The sequence below is a fragment of the Conger conger genome, chromosome 10 (genome assembly GCF_963514075.1).
Source record: "Conger conger chromosome 10, fConCon1.1, whole genome shotgun sequence".
Classification (NCBI taxonomy): Eukaryota; Metazoa; Chordata; class Actinopteri; order Anguilliformes; family Congridae; genus Conger; species Conger conger.
This window is the reverse complement of record NC_083769.1, coordinates 40,715,793-40,732,790: the sequence shown is the minus strand read 5'-3', so window position 1 is coordinate 40,732,790 and position 16,998 is coordinate 40,715,793. Positions and strand designations below refer to the sequence as shown.

General features: G+C 44.9%; 1 protein-coding gene across 2 annotated transcripts in view; it reads right to left on the bottom strand.

The window, feature by feature from the left end:
* LOC133138344 (calsyntenin-1-like) overlaps positions 1 to 15,672 on the bottom strand; it is a 41,466-nt gene extending 25,794 nt beyond the window's left edge. For both annotated transcript variants that reach the window (XM_061256991.1, XM_061256992.1), the window contains exon 1: positions 15,430 to 15,672. In XM_061256991.1, the coding sequence (XP_061112975.1) occupies positions 15,430 to 15,511 (82 nt within the window). In that variant the 5' untranslated portion in view covers positions 15,512 to 15,672. The remainder of the gene's footprint in view (positions 1 to 15,429) is intronic.
* Positions 15,673 to 16,998: the final 1,326 nt, after the last annotated feature.

The window sequence follows — 16,998 nt, the reverse complement described above, 5'->3', positions numbered from 1 at the left end:
CTTACACTCTAATTAATAAATCTCAGTGGTGAATGCACCCTACAAATGCAGCCCTTAGTTACAGCACACTACAAGTGCTTCTTTAGTCCTCGCACTAGACGCTTTCTCATCAAAAAGGGTTCAAAATTCAACCCTTTGCTAAATTGAGTTCATTGGATAGGGGTGGGCATTATGTATTTAAAAAATCACTGTACCGTCTTGTTGGTGGTAATGATATTATTCACAATATTTATCTTACGGTTTTAAATCCCGTGGGTGATTACAAAAGGTTTGGTGATTCAGACAAGTAAAGAAAATCATTTACACGCACAATCTTAGCTAAGTAGCAACAATCCACCAGCAACAGCAACCTCCAGGCTCTGGTTTTGTTCTTGTTTTAGCTACACTAAGGTAACAGTAATTTCAGGGGGCACAGAGAGGAACACAGCATCTTTTGAAGGTGATTCACAATGGCAAGGCCTACAGCCCTGGGAATACTGTGAGCCCGGGCCTGGCCCTAAATCAGACCCATACATTTGCGTTTTATACAGAGCAAGTCAGTATGGGTAAGCCCCACTGTATATCATTCTGCTAAATGAAACCAATGTAATGTACACCGCGTCTGAACGCATGCATTCCTTATTTCATGTTACTTTATGCAAAGGATCAAGGGTCTTGCAACACAGTGTCCACGCAGTATAATAACCTGCATCCGCCACCGACTCATTCCCTGTCGGGGGGAAAACCCACGTGACCGCTTTAAGGTAATGCTCGGGATTAGGGGTCAGCTGGTGTAGCCTACTTTACGCAAGCGTTCAGAGAAAACAATGAACGCATTTGCGTCAGTCTAAAAACACCGGGACGGACTCCATTTCCTGTAACCCATTTGATAAAACTCATAAATCATCCTGACTCGATGCGGAGCACACCTCCGGAAGGCCATGCCAGCCAAACCAGCAAGACCACCTGCTCAACGCGGCTATGTCAAGAGCTGATATCTAACACACAAACTGTTTTAAATAAAATTCTATTCTTAAATACGGGGGGGGGGGCTTTGATGTCAAAAGCCAGTTATTTCTGGATGTTGCCTTTTTGGCATACAATTAGGCTATAGCCTATATTCTGAAGAAAGTGAAAAGTCCCCAAAAGAAATACAAATGAAAAAAAAAGCTAAAGAACTGCGTTGATAGCAGTACAGTCAGTAGCAGAAGAATTTCAAGACATGGGCCTGCTTCCTGCCAAGAATAAAATAACACAAAATAATGCGGACTGGGGGACATTTTCACTGAAATCCAGTATCTGCATTTTAAATCAATAACACAATTCAGGATGTAAGTGACAGATGATACATGAAAATGACAGACTCTGGGAAAGATAGCTCTGTCACGGTTTTACAGACGCCGATAAAACACACACAAACATCTGCTTTTCATTCCGACTGGAGGAGAAGGGAAATTACATTAAAATTAAAACTCATTTCCTCTAATGCCGTTACTCCTTTATCCTGTTCCCCTGAAACAGCTCATTAAACCGTTTAAAACCGCTTAAAACCATTTAAAACTATTTATGTTTCGTCCGGATGCCAATTCCTTGTTACTATTACTATTAGGCTAAACGGCAATTAAACTTAAGAGCGCATTTGGGCAGCGATGGCGGTGGGATTATGCAGGAGGAGCTGCGATGTGGTTAAATGTAGCTGTGCAGGGCCGTCGCACCCCGGTGCGGTCTGTTTGGGATGGCTCAGATCCAGCCTCGTTAGGCCGACGGGGAGGAAGTCCCCCCTCTCAGAGCCTGGCCCTGGAACCAGACTCACCGAGGCCCTGGAACCAGACTGACCGTGGCCCTGGAACCAGACTCACCGAGGCCCTGAAACCAGACTGACCATGGCCCTGAAACCAGACTGACCATGGCCCTGAAACCAGACTCACCGAGGCCCTGGAACCAGACTCACCGTGGCCCTGAAACCAGACTGACCATGGCCCTGAAACCAGACTCACCGTGGCCCTGAAACCAGACTCACCGTGGCCCTGAAACCAGATTCACCACGCCAGCGCAGAAACAGCGACAGGACACAGCAACGGCACAGCACAGCACAGATTTGTCATCTGTCAGCCAGGTAACCTTTTCAACGAAACAGGCCAATTACAACCACCGAGGACACATTACCAGGTGAAGCACACTGAGTATGTCAGACTATGTTAGGACCACCGTACAGCGTGTAAGACTGAGCACCTTAACTCTGCCACTGGCTCCACAGAACATGCTGAAGTGATGCTGAATTAATACTTTACCTGTAAGAGACAGACTCTGACTGCTCATGCATGTCACTCGACAACCCCTAGAGCATAGGAATGAATACAGTGGGAGTGGGCAGGGCATCAGACGCCACGGTTAGCTGTGCATGCTAGGCTAGCAGCCATACGAGCAGTATTTGGCCTGCTCTTCCCTGGCTCCACTCCACCTGTCATTAATGCTGGGTTCAGGTACCATCTGCAAAGCTCCAAGAGTAAGCATTTTTCATTGGCAGCAGAATGAGAAATTAGCTACAAAAACAACTACAAAAACAACACGCCATCGTTGGGGCGGGGGAGCCCACCCTGTTCTGTGGTTATCTCTCTTTTCTGAGGGTTCTGGCGGTGTTCTGTAGTTATCTCCCTTTTCTGAGGGTTCTGGCGGCGTTCTGTAGTTATCTCTCTCTTCTGAGGGTTCTGGCGGTGTTCAATATTTATCTCCCTTTTCTGAGGGTTCTGGCGGCGTTCTGTAGTTATCTCCCTTTTCTGAGGGTTCTGGTGGTGTTCTGTAGTTATCTCTCTCTTCTGAGGGTTCTGGCATTGTTCAATAGTTATCTCCCTTTTCTGAGGGTTCTGGCGGTGTTCTGTAGTTATCTCCCTTTTTGAATGTTTCTGGCGGTGTTCTGTAGTTATCTCCCTTTTTGAATGTTTCTGGCGGTGTTCTGTAGTTATCTCCCTTTTTGAATGTTTCTGGCGGTGTTCTGTAGTTATCTCCCTTTTTGAATGTTTCTGGCGGTGTTCTGTAGTTATCGCCCTTTTTTAATGTTTCTGGCGGCTGACGGACTCGTTGAACAGACAGGCGATAATGGAGACCGCTCGCGGCGCTCACAGAAGCGCGTCGGCCCAAAACGGCTCAAAATGGCCGCCGGCAGAGCCGAATTAGCACTAATGAGAACGGATGGGGCGGAACCTCGAGCGCCGAGGGAGACATTCGCACAACGGCAGCGTGAAGGCTTCCAGAGAGGAGCAGCGGTTTCGGAACAGGAGCGCGCCTCCGGGTGAACCCCCGCGCGGGGGGGGGGGGGGGGGGGGGCAGGTAAACAGGCCGGGTGGTATTCCCAGGGAGAGAGCCCGGGCATCCGGAATGCCGCACCGTACAGACAGGACAGGAAAACACATACCGGCTCCGACAATCTCAGCATTCCAACAGGATGGAAATAAATACAAAGCGCTTGCACCTGTACACGCTCTCAGGAATAAAGTAACAATTGAGGGGCATCTTTGTTCTTCAAGGATCAATTTCCCAAATGTACACTGAAAGTACAGTAATGTTCTCTTTGGATACAAATGAGTACATTTTCTAAGTAAAAAAGGTACAAATTAATTATACATTGCTGGCCGCCCCAGTGCCTTTTCAGGCACTTTTGTTACCTTTAAGAGTGTAGGCTACGTGATTGCTTTTGAAATAAAAAATTAAGGTCAAATATCATTCTGCAGAGAGCATCAATGTTGATGTGCATATTGCATATGTATCTCTTATTAAACAGGGGCGTGTACAAAGTAGGCCATGTCATCATGAGTAATAGGCCAATATCCACCTTTTGGGAGTGCTACCTTATAAAACAGGGATTATAATGTAGCCCTTTGTGCTCTGGGTGTTTGTGTTATCGTCCGCAGACAGTAAAAACTCCTCAACATTTTGGGCAAATTTCTCCTTTAAGCCCTCTTAAGGCCTCCGGGGCTCTCAGTTTGATCATGTGATATGATGAGATCATCAAGGACCTGAGGGATTATGGGGGCGGGGTGGCAGACAGTGCAACTTTGAAATGTATCCTTAAATAATTAATAGGGTCTGCTACCCCCACCGAAAGCAGTGAAGGGTACAACCACAGACTCGTTTTTGCCTTTAGTCTTGAAACTGGATGCCTCTGAGATGGTAGCCTTGGGAAAACTGAAATTCAGTGTGAGTTGAATTAAAAGCATCTAAGCAAATGTTTATTAAAACACTGGTTTATTCACACCGTGGTCTAATAAAACGGGGCGGCCTGCAGCGTAGTGGTTAAGGTAAATGACTGGGACACGCAAGGTCGGTGGTTCTAATCCCGGTGTAGCCACAATAAGATCCGCACAGCCGTTGGGCCCTTGAGCAAGGCCCTTAACCCTGCATCGCTCCAGGGGAGGATTGTCTCCTGCTTAATCTAATGAACTGTACATCGCTCTGGATAAGAGTGTCTACCAAATGGCAATAATGTAATGTAATGTAAAACTGTTCATTGTTTTATGGTGAAGCAGAATAAATGCTCAACTTGTGCAACCGGCACACAGCTGGTGCAATGTACTGAATTCAGGCCTATGCCATCATGCAAAACCCAGCAACATTCAACCCTTTGAACAGCAGGTTTTTACAGAATGTTTTTTTCTAAATTCTAAGTCAGTGTTCAATCACTTACAGTCACCAGCGGTCATTATTACATCAGCATTAGAATATTCAGGAAGGAACATTCTAATCCACTAATGTTCTCGCACTCGAAAGGGTTAATCCTCCAATGGGATGCTCCCCGTTCATTCTCTCTTACGAGGTCACGGGTCCGAGTTTAACAGGGGCCAAAGGTGAGTGACACACACTACCCTGAAAGGGCCACAGAGACCGGGGAGAATTTACAGCCGAGGGCAAGTCGCTTCCCACAACGGCAGCTGCGAGAAGCTGGCACGGGTAACAGATTTCTCAAATAACACGCGTCCCTACATTCACGCTTCCGTTTTGGTAAAGAAAAAAAAGGTTTTAACAAGGTTTCACCCCTTTCCTTATTCCCTTAACAAAATCAATTTTAGCACTGCTGTTACAGCTTGGAGCTATCAGTAAGAACGGCACAGATTACTGTGCGGAAATGGCTTCTTTTCTTGGTTTGTTTTTTGTATTGTTGTTGTCTGGCCTTGGATCAGACTGCGGTTTCTTTGGGAAACTACCTCAGGAGACACACGCTGAGTCAGACTGGGGGGTCAGAATCTCTCCAGAAATGAGACGAAGGAAAAAAAACAGCAAAGAAAATGAAGACTCGGTAATTTGGTCATTACTGTGACTGTGAGCTGCCTCCCCAGGCGAAGGTGCGAGTTATCGCCGGGGTCATCGCCGTGGTGATCCGCGCTAGGAAACGGATACACAGTACTGCAGCGTAGCGACAGCAGAACAGCGCGGTGGTGCGAGGCGTCTTAATGGGCCATTCAGAGCCCCGGCCCCTCAGCCCCGCCCATAGACTCATTACGGGTATGGAGCGCTCCAAACACCATGCAACCGGGGGTCAGGCATTAAGGGGGCAGCCGCAGGGCCATGCAGGAAGCAGGTGGTAGTGTGAGTGTGTATGTGTGTGTGTGTGTGTGTGTGTGTGTGTGAGTGTCTGTGTGTGCATGTGAGTGTGTGTGTGTGTGTGTGTGTGTGCGTGTGCGTGTGAGTGTCTGTGTGTGCATGTGAGTGTGTGTGTGTGTGTGTGCGTGCATGTGAGTGTGTGAGCGAGTGTGTATGTGGGTGTATGTGCGTGTGTGAGCGAGTGTGTGTGTGGGTGTATGTGCGTGTGTGAAAGTGCGTGAGTGTGTGTGAGTGTGCGAGTGTGTGTGTACAAAATGTGTGTGAGAGTGAGTGTGTGTGTGTGTGTGTGTGTGTATGTGTGTGCGCGAGTGTTTGTAAAAGGCCGGGGGTCCCGAACAAGCAGGGGTGGGGTCCCTTGCAGCTGAAACACAGCTCACCCCTGGTACCGGCTGGGGGAAAACCGAATGATTCAGCGCTGTGCCAGCTCTTCTGTTCAAACCCCTGACTCACTGCCCTGTGCAGGGCAGCTCATTAATACCCCTCTGCCCCACGCAGAAGGGCTCATTAATACCCCTCATTCAGGCGTCTTCAGTGCGCGCGTCGCTGAGTGAACCCTATCTTCAGCATTTCACCCACACTAATACATACACACACTCAGCCAAAACCATTAGCGCCGGCCCGCTAATGTACAACGCTCCATTTACATTCTAAAGGCCAAGCGGTTAGCCTGTGTGGACTGGTAAACGTGGCTGTGACAGTTTCTCCTGCAGCAACCTTCTGTTGTTGCTCAACACTTCACAATGCTCCTGATGCACTTAAGCCGGAAGAATGACCGGATCTCAAAAGGCAGAAATGCATCAAGCATCTGTACAGTTACACATTCCATTGTTCACTCCCACCAGCATTCCCAAGCTCATTCCTGCTGGCATTCCCATCTTCATTCCCGCGGGTATTCCCACGTTCTTTCCCACCTGCATTCTCTCGTTCTTTCCTGCCTGCATTCCGGTGCTGATTCCCACCGGCATTCCCACTCAGTCTGGCTCAGGAAGGTTTGAATGGGACCAGGGAACGGCTGCGGTTTTCCGGTCACCACCAGTGCGGCTCCAGACCAGAGGATTTAATCACATCGGACTGCCACAGCCTTTCGCAAATAACACTGCAGTCACCTCCCCAATGACACACGCAGGGACCAGGGAGAGCCACAGGACCGGGGATGAGTCACCGGAACTCCCGCTACTGAACCAGACAGTAAGAGCATTAAATAAAACTATCAGAAATAAATGACGATCAGATCTGTGCAGGTCTAGACGGCAGGTCGTAGCAGTGGTTGACGTTGGCGTTTTCCCCCTCCCCCACCCACACCCACACAGTAGGTTTCTAGGGACGGACCAAAATGAAATATTTTGCGTTTGGCACAATGTATATTTCAGTAGTAAAGCTATAGCGTGAATAAAGGAATGTGCGGTCTAGGTTCAAAGCTCTGCTCAATGTTTTCTCAAACACAGCCACACTTGTGTGTTTACAGGGCAGTGAGGAACGACTGCGCCTCAATGGCAGTGTTGACGGCCGCGTGCAGTCGTGGATTCTCTGGGTAAACGCGGGCCTCAGGCCCTTTCCTATAAATCCACCCCCACCCCCCTCTCCGTCTTTTCAGCAAAGCCAACAGGAGGGGATTAGGCCTGTCTGCTCTCAGCTGACTGAAGACAGGCCGCCGCGCAGCTCGGGCAAAGACACGCACTGTGTGCTCAAGGAAACGTTTGTTTGCCCACCGCCGCGGTCAAAGCGCAGACAACAGGGCAAATGTGTTTTCACTGGGGGGACGGGGGGTGGGGTCAGAGAGGTGGTGAATGAGACTCTCTCTCTCTCTCTCACACACACACACACACACACACACAATCACACACTCACTCACACACACACACACACACACACTCTATGAATGGAGACAAAGGGCCTGTGAGAGAGCGAAACCCGCCCAGGCCACGAGAACCCTGGGTAAAAATCACACAGGGCCGGCCTTTCAGTCTCTCTGAGGCGGTAACGCAAGACGCCCCTGGCTCCAGGTGACGAACGCTCGGCTCTCCTGTTCCCATGATGCCCTCTGTTCCAGAAGGTGGCCACACAGAGCTATGCCCCGGGCCCCTCGTTTGTGTACTCAGCCAGAGGCACACAAGGAAAATAAGTAATGAGTTTAAAAAGTGAGGAGGAATATTTCATATGCTGTATGTTTGACTAACATAACTAATATTATTTTAGGAAAATTATCAATATTATTCACAATTATGAGTAAGTAGTTTAGATGGGAGAGGTCCTGGACATGAGGGAAAGGTTCTGCCTGAGCTTTCTCTCAGAAACCGTACTAACCTTGCTAAACTCACTCACTGTTACTAACCTTGCTAAACTCACCCACTCTTACTAACCTTGCTAAACTCACTCATTCTTACTAACCTTGCCAAACTCACTCATTCTTACTAACCTTGCTGAACTCACTCACGCTTACTCGCCTTGCTAAACTCACTCAACTATCCACCACATAAATCAGCTCTCCCGTCTTCATATTTCATTGGAAAGTCATGCTGTGAATATCATAAATGAATGGTGTCAGTGGAAGGAGGGACAGTCCCCATAACTGGAAACCCCCACTGGTAAAGCCAGACCTCATATTCACAGTCAAATTGCCCATTTGTGACAGATCACTGACTCTGGACAATTCTGCCTGTCAGTCCAGGCAAGTCACTTGGTGAGAAGGGGACTTTTAAAAAGCCGTCGCAGAATTAGGTAAATCAAAAAAGGGCTACTATTCGCTACTTGAGAAAAAAAAAGAAGATCTTAAGTCTTATTACAAGACTAAAACGATTGTTAAGATTTTTCTGCATTAATTTTCTGCAGTGTTATATATTCCTACAAATGAGGATTTTCTCATAAGCAGAGTTCCCTGTGTTGGTGTGCTGGCCACAGTAGCAGCATTGTGGCAGGCTCATTCCAGCCCCCTGCTCTGGACCCGGGGCAGAAAAGCCCTTTGTTCCCCCGAGTTTGGGCTTCATGAATAAATGGGGCACCCAATAAAGAGTTGATGCAGACGCAGAGAAGTCACACGCCCCAGAACAAACTAATTTTTGAGGGAGGAATCTCACCGAAAAATGTATGCGCTTCTCCGAAAACAAGGAAAAGGCACAAAGTAGAACGATATCCTTCGCCCACACAGTACAAACACAGGAGGAGGAAAACTTCTGAAATGAAACATCACTGACGCTTTTTCGCACCAGAAAATGACTCCTCAACTTTCTAACTCTCCAGCCGATAGTGTACGCGTGTACTTGTTGAACAGAAAAGCCTATTGATTTGTTCTGTACAGCTGGCAGCAGTCCTGAGATGCTCTAATATTTTCCTCAATCTTTTCAAAATTACCGGGATGTACCCGCCTATCCTTTCCAGCCAGTATTGTTCCAAAACCTGGAAAGGTCGTTTGGGATTGAAATCTTCCAGGCTTTAACAGGAAGTGCACAGCGCGCAGGACTGCCGGCACTGAAAGAGGTGATTAGCTTGGGCTGAGCGCCATGTTATTTAAGCGTTTTCCTGTACAAGAACAAAAAACAACAAAGTCTTACATAAGATCGAAATACCTGGATCAAAATGAAAAAGGAGAATTGTACAAATCAATGTTTTAGAAAGGTCATTTGCACCACTTGCAAATGGGTGATGTTTCTGTTAACGTTACCGCTTCTGTGTTTTTAAGGCTCTTGGATGGCTTCCATTGAGCTTGTTGTTACACCATTCCCCACAATGACTTTCTATTTTTAGAAAGTCCGATGGGACCCTGCAGCCGGAGATGTGACACACGTCACACGTCTTCAGAAGCATCCGCGACAGGCTTCGTTAGCGACAAGCCCAGCGTTTGGCTTCATCGACGCAGGGCTTCAGTTTATGACTGACACGTGTCCCTCGGTGTAATTCTCCTGTCAATGCATTACACTTAGTGTTTGGAAGCGCCGCTTAAGGACAGTTAAGGACCCACAAGGAGAAGTGGAGCTAATAGAGGACTATGCTCGTAAGTCTGCGGAAAGCACTTGGCTTCATCGACACACATCGACGGAGAGTTTCCGTTCATGACGGACACGTGTAATTCTCAGTGTAAATATCCTGTCAACGCAGTTACACTTAGTGTTTGGAAGCGGTGCCTAAGGACCGTTAAAGACCCACAAGGAGAAGTGGAGCTAACAGAGGACTGACTACGCTATTAAATCTGCTGAAAGCGCTCGGCTTCATCGACACACATCGACGGAGAGTTTCCGTTCATGACGGACACGTGTAATTCTCAGCGTAAATATCCTGTCAACGCAGTTACGCTTAAGTGTTCGGAAACGGCGCCTAAGGACAGTTAAGGAACCACAAGGAGAAGTGGAGCCAACAGAGGACTACGCTCTTAAGCTGAAACACCCTCCGAGAAAACGACACCGAGCATTAACCGACGGGAGCCGTGCGGCCGCAGCCTCCAGCCCCTTTCGCCTCGTTCCCCAGCATTTGCATTGAACCTCAATTTCCAATAAATTATGAAGCGCAAAAGACTGCGCATAAATCTGCCATCTGCCGCGGTCTGCGGTTAGGCGTGAAGCCCCTCCGCCCGCGTCTGATGTTCCGCTGTGCGGAGCGCTTCTGACGCCGCCGCTTCTGAGCGCCGGGCACAAGTGCTCAATTAAAACGCGCAGCCCTCCGCTCGCTACGTCGAGATTAAAACGCCGCGTTTTCCGCTCCGCCACAAAAAAGCCCCGTTAAACGTGAGAGTCTGCCGACCAGACGGCAGAGGATGGGAGCACTGCGAACGAGGAGAAACCAGGGCGGTAACGGGTCCGATGTTTAAAAGCACCATTTGTCCTCCGATATGAAGCAAAAGGGGAAATAAAATGTGGCATTGTATAAGTTAAACTTCCGGCTTTAGGTTTGGCCTCTAATTTGTGCAGTTATTCAAACATACTACCTCCAACTGCAAGCCTGTACAAGACAACTTTGACAGTGCCTCAAGTTGTTCTGCCCGGAGAAAAATCTAAATTAAAAAACGCAGCAATAATTCAACATCCTAAAAGATCATCAAGCAGGCCTAACCCGGGTTACATTCACCCCAAGGGCACCATCATAAGTTTGAAAAAAGGGTTGCAATCGTGGGCCTTTGGGAGGCAGTTGAGATTGCGATCACAGATCACAGGCCTGGGGTGGAGGGAGTTGGATATTGCGATTATATGCTGTTACAGTTATCAGCAAATAGTTTAGGACTCAGATCCAATATTGCTCAGTCAAGTGCTTGTTTATTGGCACAACTCGACAGTAATCAGATAAGAAAAACAGGAAAACGGCACAACACAGCCCCAACGCATGCCATTTAAAAACAAAACACTTCACTCTGGGTCTCCTTATTTTTTTTTGTAAACGTGGGCAGACTCCAATATGAGCTCGTTACAATACTTTCCCTAACAACGTCAATATCATTGGCACATTAAGTAGCCTGGCGTTTCATAGCCTCCGGCTCATCGGAGGCAAGAGCCACAGCAGTCTCTTTACAGGAAACGGAGATAAGAGGGCCCAGCCCGGAGATACATGCAGTGAACACAGCAATATCAATGCTCCTTCTGAGAGGTCAGCAAGAAAAAGCCAATGCCCATCGCCACCCAACACTGGAACACAATCCATTATTCAATTAGGCTACATCTGAGGAAACGTAAAGAATATGCCATTTAAAAAAAAAAAAGAAAACAACAACGACAAAGTTATTTAATTTTTGTTTTCGGCAAAGACACAAGTAATAAGTTATTTTGTTTTTTCATGTAGATGTCACATGATTGGGGCAGTGAGAGGGTCAACTGACAGCAGGTGAGGCTATTAGCCCTTAAAAAGCAAAAGCAACTCCTCGCCATATTTGGCTTTTCACATGTTACTTTTGCTGATTGCAATGGGAAAGTGGACAGGTGCCGGTCAAACACACCTGTTCAGCTGACTCAACAACAAACAGCACCAACTGGACAGAATGATGTGTGTGCTATAATGTACAGAACCTGATAAAGTAAAAAATAGCTAAATATGGATACTCTAGCATTGAAAGTACTGAGCCAGAGGAGTTGAAAGGTTTTATTGTTGGTTTCACATCAGCGTGATACGTGAAATGTTCCTGCCACATTCCACTGCTTTAGTAATGACAACAGGGCTGACACAACAGCGTGAAGCTAGCAAATATGTCACCACTATTGTTATGAATGCAAACAGTGCCATTGCCTACAATGGGGGGGGGGGGGGGGGGAAGCGTGGTTTTTCAGATGCAACATGGCAAGTTATGGCTCTTTTTCAATACTTCTTAAAAGAAGCACAACTTAAGAGAAGTGGATGAACTTCATTCATAAAGACGAAGCAAGAAGATGTGGATTTGGAGATTGCTGCTTAAAAAACTTTAAAGACTGATGCTGCATTGTTGATTAATAGCACGGACAGTCACAAAGAGATAATATGCAAGTATTATTTTGTAATATTTCCACATAAAACAATTAGGTTAATAGCTTACCACTTGCTATGGTAACTTTAAATAATGTAGGAATCTAAATTCAATTTGGACATAATAAATTAACCTAGTATGCTATCCAAGCCAAAAGCTGTTATTGAGCGAGTAGTAATTATAGTGGAATTAATCATTTAGAATGTAGGCTAATTAATACACGATGTTGGCTGCCAATATGATCACCCTTGCATGGCAATACAGAAATCCCCATCTGGACTGCAGGAATCAAATCACTGAAGTGGGCTAAATGTTGGAAGTAGAATAAGGTGACTTAACACTGAAATATTTTTAAAAGTAGTCTTTGCCAATTCGGTCAGCACCAGCGTTGTCAAATTCTGATTCAGGTTTTCACATGTATATCTGAATCTGATTTAGGTTTGAACCCATATCGTTGAACCTAATTCAGGTTTTAACCCATATCGCTGAATCTAATTCAGGTTTGAACACATACAGCTGAATCTGATTCAGGTTTGAACACATACAGCCGAATCTGATTCAGGTTTGAACACATACAGCTGAATCTGATTCAGGTTTGAACACATACAGCTGAATCTGATTCAGGTTTGAACACATACAGCTGAATCTGATTCAGGTTTGAACACATACAGCTGAATCTGATTCAGGTTTGAACACATACAGCTGAATCTGATTCAGGTTTGAACACATACAGCTGAATCTGATTCAGGTTTGAACACATAGCAGAATCTGTCCAATGTCCCCTCCAGGTGCCAAAATGCATTGCTCATAAATAAATAGAAATGTCAAAAGTGAGATTGTAATAGGATTTTGGTGTGATGTAGAACAGTTTAGCAAATAAAGTGTCAAATATACACAATCCAAGGAATGTTCTGGAATGAAGAACAACAAAGAGTAGGCTAAATCCTGCATTTCTTAAAGAGTGAAACAATACAGTCCAAGGCAATACTTCAATAGCTGAATTAACGGCTTTGATGAAAAATACATGTGGCAGTTAACCTGGATAAACATTCAAGGAAGACTTTCAAAAGGCAGCGTGCAATAGCACAACACCAATAAAATGTGCCCAGAGCTCTAGTCCTTCCGAATTACGGTTATTTGGCTGACAAATTTAATCCAAAGTGATTACTGATTTTAAGATTAGGTTAATGCCATACAACAGATCGCAAGTAAGAGTTTTCCTACTTTTTTTGTGTTTCTCTCAAACAAACACCTTTCATTGTTCCCACAAATGTGTGTGCATCCTCCACAATCAATGCTACGTTTGGGTACCACATCACGGACCTGGAGTCTGTCTGGTTTTTAAACAGTTTCTGGATACCACCCCGGGAGCAGAATAAGTACCCATGCACGGATTAACTCCACACATTAAATACAGCACAATAACACAGAATTAGAACACATGCAAGGATGGATTTAAGGACAGCCAGTTTCACCCTGATGGATAATGCCCTAGGGTTTCCAAAGAAAATGACAAAACAAGTAATAATTGGTTGATATTTGAGTACGGGCGTCAGCAGAAAAAGACTGAACCTGAAGTGGTGTACCCACGGTTGAAGGTGTAAACGATATGGCAAAGACAGATCCATTAAAAACCACATACCACACACACTGCTATCAAGAAAAATGGCAAAGAAAACGGAGGGGTAAACGTGATGAGAAAAGCTAAAAAGGCGACACATCATGTGCATTGTTTACCTTATCTTTTGTGACCATTCATCCCTTTCAAAGGCCATTGTAACACAGATGTCCGTCGTTAGCTACCATACACTTTATCGCACCATCTGACACATACGTGAATGCTAGCGCAGCTCATATCAGCACAGCTAATAGAGAACACGCACAACTGAAAATGTAGAAATGATGACATTTAACGTTTTTAGCGATAAAATAAATGGACCTGGCTTTAAGTAAGATACATATTTTAAGTTTGTGAGAGCTCAATTTAAGATAGTCATCGCATTCCTGTTACATAGCCTACAGAACACGAATCCAAGCAATATGGTTATGGAATTATTATTACCAATTGCCTATAGCTACTGAATCGACCTGAAAACTACATTTAAGGCTTCCTCGGCTGTCAAACATACAACGGGCATGCAAAACGACTTCACACTTATTGTTGTGGAAACATTTTCAATTCGATCTCGTGTGGAATTCGGAGCCCTTGTTCCTCATTAAGTGATGAACAGCCTACAGGCATCTTTCCGCGCTTGTTTCATAAGGAAATCAGAAACTTCGCAGATCGTATACAAGGGTGTGCCCCTGAAGGGAAATGATTAGTTTCTCCTCCTGTATACGATTGCATTAAAACGGTGTGCACTACATAGGCTACAGTACAGCGCATGTCATCAATACACCTTTAAATCAAGCACCATCAAACAAGGGTGTAATGCTTAATGTATTTAAGATAAGCAACAATATACTCATAAGAAAACGACCGTGTACGGTTACTGCAGTAACTTATTCGCCATTCAATTTTGATAGTTGTGCTGTCGTTAAGGTGTGTCGGCGTTACGATGCTTTGGAAGATATTGGACTTGAAATTGAAATAGCCATCCACGTAATACAAAAACTGTGAAGTCCTCAAAATATTCATTTCTGTCAGTTTATCATCCTCGGACACATAGGCTACCATTTATAAATAGCCTACATCAACAGTGTTTGTGAACGGCTCTGCAATGCGTAGCCAAGCTAATTCATGCACCATGCCTCATTCCTAAATCAATTGACACTCGTCGGAAATCCAGGATAACACAATAACAACACACACAAGTCTCATTTAAACTATATACAGAACCAACAGATTGGGTGCACTAGTTTGAAGTGTTTAGAACACATGGCTCAGGTATCCTTAAATTAAGTCAGGCGAGCTACGCAGACCATTTAGGAAGGTAAAACTCGTAAATTGCATAGAATACAACTTGAAATAATTGGCAAGAATGGTGGAGAAGCCTGCAGATTAACACGCGAACACACAGACGAAACAAAACACATGAAATCAAGCAAATTTCCATGAATGAAGCAAAAAAGCAATACAAAGCCACTCCGTTCTCAGTGTAGATAGCCTACAAGACAACTAATTTAAAGCTACACAAGTTTTGTTTGACCACGTCAGTTCAGGTCAAATTGACCGTGTAAAGCGTTAAACACTTGTTAGCAAAGGTTATGTTTGCTTAGCACGACACAGAACTATATTGTTACAGTGGTTTACTATGTGTTACTGTTACATAGGCGCAAATGTCATGCGCTGGATGAGAACGCATCCCTCCGCGATCTCCGGGACTCATAACAAGACAGTACCGGCACGGTAGCCATAAGAGGCAGCGCAATAATTCCCGGAGATATAATTAGAGCGAAGCTAGAGACAATAAATACAAATAGCAAGCTTGACGTCTTACCTTTAGCTGCATGAACCGTACATAATAGTCCAAGTACCAGTCCGACTATGGATGCTGGTAGTTTATTCCGTCGGAAATACATGCCGCTTTTTTGAACGACCCGAAAAGAATGCTCCTGCAACAAAATAATATCTCACACAGAATAAAATACAAATATGAATTCTCGGTAACCGCGATGGATCTAAGATGGCTGCCACCGCCACCAGCGCCGCCGCTTTGCAATTCCCTTCAATCACCCCTCTCTCTCGCAGTTTTGCAGCTGTATCTCCTACGGGAGCGGTGGCTTGGTGACGTCAGTAATGTTATTATGGCAGAGCTTGGCTCCTGCCCATGTCCTGCCTGCCTGGTGGACACGGTTTCCCAACACTCTGTTCGGGCAAGCGATAAGACACTGCGGTTAATATTCACTTGATTGAATACCACAAATTAGTATTTTTATCAAAGCATAAAGTTAAAAAGTAAATATTCTCTTTGAAGTTCTCTTCCTTTGTATGATGGGCTGTCCATGACTTGCCCACTATTGGCAAGTGCGCACTGTTACTAACGGTTACCAGGAAGTCACCAAGATAAGATACAGTGACCAAATTTGGTGATGTTTAAGTTAATTCTTTATGTGTGCTGTTTCACGGAGCAGCAGCCTACAGTAATGACTGTTATACGATTTTAAGTCTACACCCTTCTCGTTGTGGTGAATGCAGTTGCCTGGGAGACCGTGGTGCAGTCTTGATGGAGAGACAGAGGGAAAAGATTTTATGCACTGATCACGTTTATGCATGTCACATATCAGATCGGTCTCTCACGTTCAGAGACCACTTGTAGGCTAAAAAGAAAATTCGGGCTACATACATTAAGAAGGGGTATGGATGCGTTCGTGTCGTCGCCCTTTTTGTTACCCTCCAGCAAAACAACAACTCGCCTGTGGTCCCCTTCCTAGGCAAAAGGCAGTACACACCACTATGAAATGATAACCTAGACATTACAACATACATAAATGATTCATGGGTGTGATTTATTGAGTCCGATTACTGGGCAACTCGTTTTTATATCTCATCAATTAAGGGACGATATCCGAAAAGCAATCCCCTCTTTTCAGACTTTTTCAAACTGATCTGATCTTTTAAAGACTTGGGTCAGATAAATATTTAAATAGCATTTTCATTAGATTGACACAATTAACTAAATACAAGCTTTTTTAATGTATTTGGAGTAAATTAAGTTGTTATTTGAAAGGCTTGAAATTTTGTATATTAGCTACTCGTTATTTTATTCTTTTTTTTATTAATCTGGAAATACCCTCAGTGTCTGTAGTAGAATTAGTCTACAGAACATTAATCGGTCTTGGTTGAAGTTTTGAAGACAGCATGTGCACATGATTAGGTCAATATCTTAGCCAACATTTGCATCAGATCAGTAAAATGGGCCATGTTCTACTTCAAAAGGATTGTCAAAGAGTAATTGTTTCTGGTAAGCACAAATGTACCCAAGTGTTCTCTTTCCAAATTAGTCACCAAGGATGTAAGGGATACATTGATAACATTGTTTTTTTTTTTTCCCAATCATTCCATCATA